This window comes from Bicyclus anynana, chromosome 13 (genome assembly GCF_947172395.1).
Source record: "Bicyclus anynana chromosome 13, ilBicAnyn1.1, whole genome shotgun sequence".
NCBI lineage: Eukaryota > Metazoa > Arthropoda > Insecta > Lepidoptera > Nymphalidae > Bicyclus > Bicyclus anynana.
The window spans coordinates 8,814,097-8,817,970 of NC_069095.1; the positions used below are offsets into that span (position 1 = coordinate 8,814,097).

The 3,874-nt window shown below is 34.0% G+C and overlaps 1 protein-coding gene across 2 annotated transcripts; it reads left to right on the forward strand.

Moving 5' to 3' along the window:
* The first annotated feature begins 75 nt into the window (after window positions 1-75).
* On the forward strand, window positions 76-3,052 carry LOC112051325 (testis-expressed protein 10). Of its 2 annotated transcripts, none has more exons than XM_052885189.1 (2): window positions 76-315; window positions 1,452-3,052. In XM_052885189.1, the coding sequence occupies exons 1-2, from the start codon at window positions 190-192 to the stop codon at window positions 3,021-3,023; spliced, it is 1,698 nt and encodes a 565-aa protein (XP_052741149.1). In that variant the 5' UTR covers window positions 76-189; the 3' UTR covers window positions 3,024-3,052. The 2 variants fall into 2 exon arrangements, with proteins under 2 accessions (XP_052741149.1, XP_023945693.2); XM_024089925.2 differs by having other exon boundaries at window positions 77-555.
* Window positions 3,053-3,874: the final 822 nt, after the last annotated feature.

The window sequence follows — 3,874 nt, forward strand, 5'->3', positions numbered from 1 at the left end:
GAACGTAGAACCTCCTCCTTTTTGGAAGTCGGTTAAAAAATAAACAAATGAATAAATACTCCACTGTGAATGTCAAATGACTCAAATGTCAATGTCAACAGTTGCCGATCAAAATTTTCCGGCAATCGGCATTGGTTTTGGTTTGGTATTTTATTGATATTTGATTGGATTTTATTATATTAAATTAAAATGCATAAAACCGGCGCTACGCGTTATCAAAAGTTCCAGAAAGCTGAAAAGGCTAAAACAAAATTAAAGGGGAAAAAAGACAAGGAGTTACCGAAGGGAACTAATGTCACGAAGACAAACTTTAAGGTTAAGAAGATAATAATTAAAGAACAGCTAAAGAAGCATGCTCAAACGGAAGCTTTGTCAACCCGAAAACTTAATGTTAAAGAGCTTTTGTCGCGACTCAATCATTTTAATACAAACTCTCGTACTGATGCTCTTGACGGTTTGAAGGAACTTATAACTTTGCACCCTGAGGTTTTGGAGCAGAATTTAGGACAACTTGTTCAAGGCGTTGCTACATTGATTCTAAATATAGAAAGAAAGGTAAATACTAAAATTTTATAAAAACAATATTTGCCATATCTTTTCCATTATTCCTGTTCCCTTTCAACTAATCAAGAAAGATTGTATTTGGAGTGTATAGAGAGTAATAGTCCAGTGGGGCGGGGATCGAACCACCACCCTTCAGTAACGGGTCTGATCACTTTACCATTGAGCTATGGAAGCTGTTTATCTGATTATTGTGCATCAATACTAAGGTTGCAGGAGATTTCTACTAATTGATTTTGAAAATTGTTATATTATTTGAGAGCTACATTATTTGTAGAGAGCCGTGATAGCCCAGTGGATATGACCTCTGCCTCCGATTCCGGAGGGTGTGGGTTCGAATCCGGTCTGGGGCATGCACCTCCAACTTTTCAGTTGTGTGCATTTTAAGAAATTAAATATCACGTGTCTCAATCGGTGAAGGAAAACATCGTGAGGAAACCTGCATACCAGAGAATTACCTTAATTCTCTGCGTGTGTGAAGTCTGCCAATCCGCATTGGGCCAGCGTGGTGGACTATTGGCCTAACCCCTCTCATTCTGAGAGGAGACTCGAGCTCAGCAGTGAGCCGAATATGGGTTGATGACGACATTATTTGTTAGTGTCATATGGTATATTTTATTCACTTTTTCCTTCGGAAGGGGAACTGGGCAGGTAAACTGTGGGAGGTAAACCAAAAGATCCTCCTGTATCCTGTTATTTGTTGTGTAGGTTTCCACACATCCGGAAAATCTGCTGAGCCAACAAGACACAGCAGCTGCACCTTTTTAAAATCATAGTTCAATGCTTATGTTCTTTTACTTCCTGTGTAAAGGTGGAAGCTGATTCAGTGCCATCCAAGCATCTTTGTTGTTATGGAATTCATCAACTGAAAATTAACTTTTTGTTTACAGGTTCGACAGGAAGCTCTGAAAGTCCTTCATTTAATACTTAGTAATGTATCTGCTGAGAAGGTAGAACCATTTTTTGATATAATGTCAACATACCTGAGGAGTTCTATGACACACATTGATGCGAGGATTCAAGAAGACTCACTGTTGTTTCTTGACATCCTTCTTTTGTGTGCACCTTTAAGAATAGCACAAGATTTTCACAGAATTATACCAAATTTTTTGGATATGATATCCAAATTGAGAGTGGACTCTAAGCCAGATAGAACTTTGACAGTCAATTTAAATAATCAAAACACAAGTGCAAAATGGCGTGTGAAAGTATTTCAAAGGTTACAAGAATTTTTACAAAAGTATGCAGCATATAAGAATATTGAAAGTTCAGATAAGAATAAATCTAGCAACATCACTATTTTTGATAGTAATGAATTTAATCGTTATTCTCTTTTTGATCCAATCAATACAGCAAACTGCACAGTTTCATGTTTCAGTGGGAAAAATTCTGATATTGAGTATCAGATTGATGAGATAGAAAAATTTAATGAATACACTGAAACTCTCATTCCTTTATTATTTGAAACGTGGTTTGAGGCATGTCCCAGCAGTAAATCAGATGGAAGTTTTGAAACAGTTATCAGTGAGGAGACAGGCCAACTACTTAAACACATCCTACAAACGCTAACATTACTAAAAAAGCTGCTAAAGTACTACAATACAAAGTGTCCTAGTTCTCATATAGAAAAGTTATTGTTTCAAAAATACAAATCAAGTTTTAGCCAACATTTCATGTCATCATTCCCTTATGTTACAAATGTAAGATCAAGGCCAACTCAAGTGACTGCATCTGGTATGGATTCCACAGACCCCAAGTTAATAGCAGAAAACTTAGAATTATGCCAGCTTTTCATTGCATTTAATCCTCATGTAAATCTAAAAAACCAGAGCCGTGAGATTGGCGTTGTTTTAGGGTATATAGAAAAGATCTTTAATCAAAACAATGATAGTAGAATAAATGGGATCATAATTAGCATATTAAACATGCTATTCTCTTATGAAATTACTGGATGGACGAGAACAATAACAGTTTTGGATGCTCTGTTTAGAAAAATTATCTGGACTTACTTCAACAAGAGTATGTCAGATACCTTGAAGCATGATCTTTTTGCATTATTGTGCAAAATAACATTGAATGAAAAACTGTCACACTTTCACTCCAATGACGCTTTTGATATGTGGCTTGCGAGCTTGCCTGATATATTATTGAGTGAAAAATTAACAATTCAAACTGTTAATATCCTGCACCAGTTTGCCGTAACTCGCAATGGTATTTTCAATTCAATCTTAAAACCAAAATTGCTGGCGATTATAACAAATCTTCCCAAACTTGTAATATCAGATTCGGATGGTGATCCAGGTTGTTATTACAGACTGTTATCTATATTATATTGGATCAGAGTTTGGGATACAGACTCATTGAATTTATTAGAGAATCAATTAATGGAAAATGCTTACAAACAAGATCATATAAAGTATATATTTGATACTTTGAGGTTAAAAAGTGGTGGTATATTGTGAAGGGCAGAAAATTAAACACATTTATAAAATACATTCTTTTATTTATTTTCATTTAACCAAACACAATTGCATATTTGGGCATAACATACATTCTCAGTACACATAGCGGCGGACCGCAACATAACGCATTGCACGCGTTTGGATCGTGCCGCGTCGCAAGACTAAGGGGCCCGTATGGGTTCGAAACTAGCCGGGCATACTCCGACCTTATATCACGTGTGTTTCATAATCAATTAATAACGCAATGCAATGCGAGATTCTTTTGCAACATTTGTATGGATCTGCATTGATTACAGGCGAAACATAGCACATAAAGTATTGAAGGAATAAATAAGCATAAAAATTTTATGACAATTTAACTTTCTAATAATAAGGAACTGTTTGGTTGAACGTGTTATTAAAATAAAATCTATGAGTATTGATAATGTTAAACAATATCTGAAATAATAATAAATTAAATCTAACAAAACATGTATCATATTTCATATTTCATTTGATTTAATCAAATAACTTTAATTTTTATTCCAGTAGTGAAATTATTACAAATATCATTTATTATTCTATTACGAATCTCAATACATTCACCAACACTCAGTACATAATATTTAGATTGCTATAACTAAGACTAGCTGTCTTTCTAATAATTATTATTTACTATTCATACACTACTCATACATTTACAAAACAAATACTATATTTGAGTCATCCATAATTTGGCATTTTTGGCTAAAATTATAATTTACCAATTGTATAATTACATTAAATATAAAAAATATTAAATCAGTGAATATAATGATGCACCGCCTGTTACAGAAATTAATTTAATTAAATAGTTGTAGTTTTTATTAAAC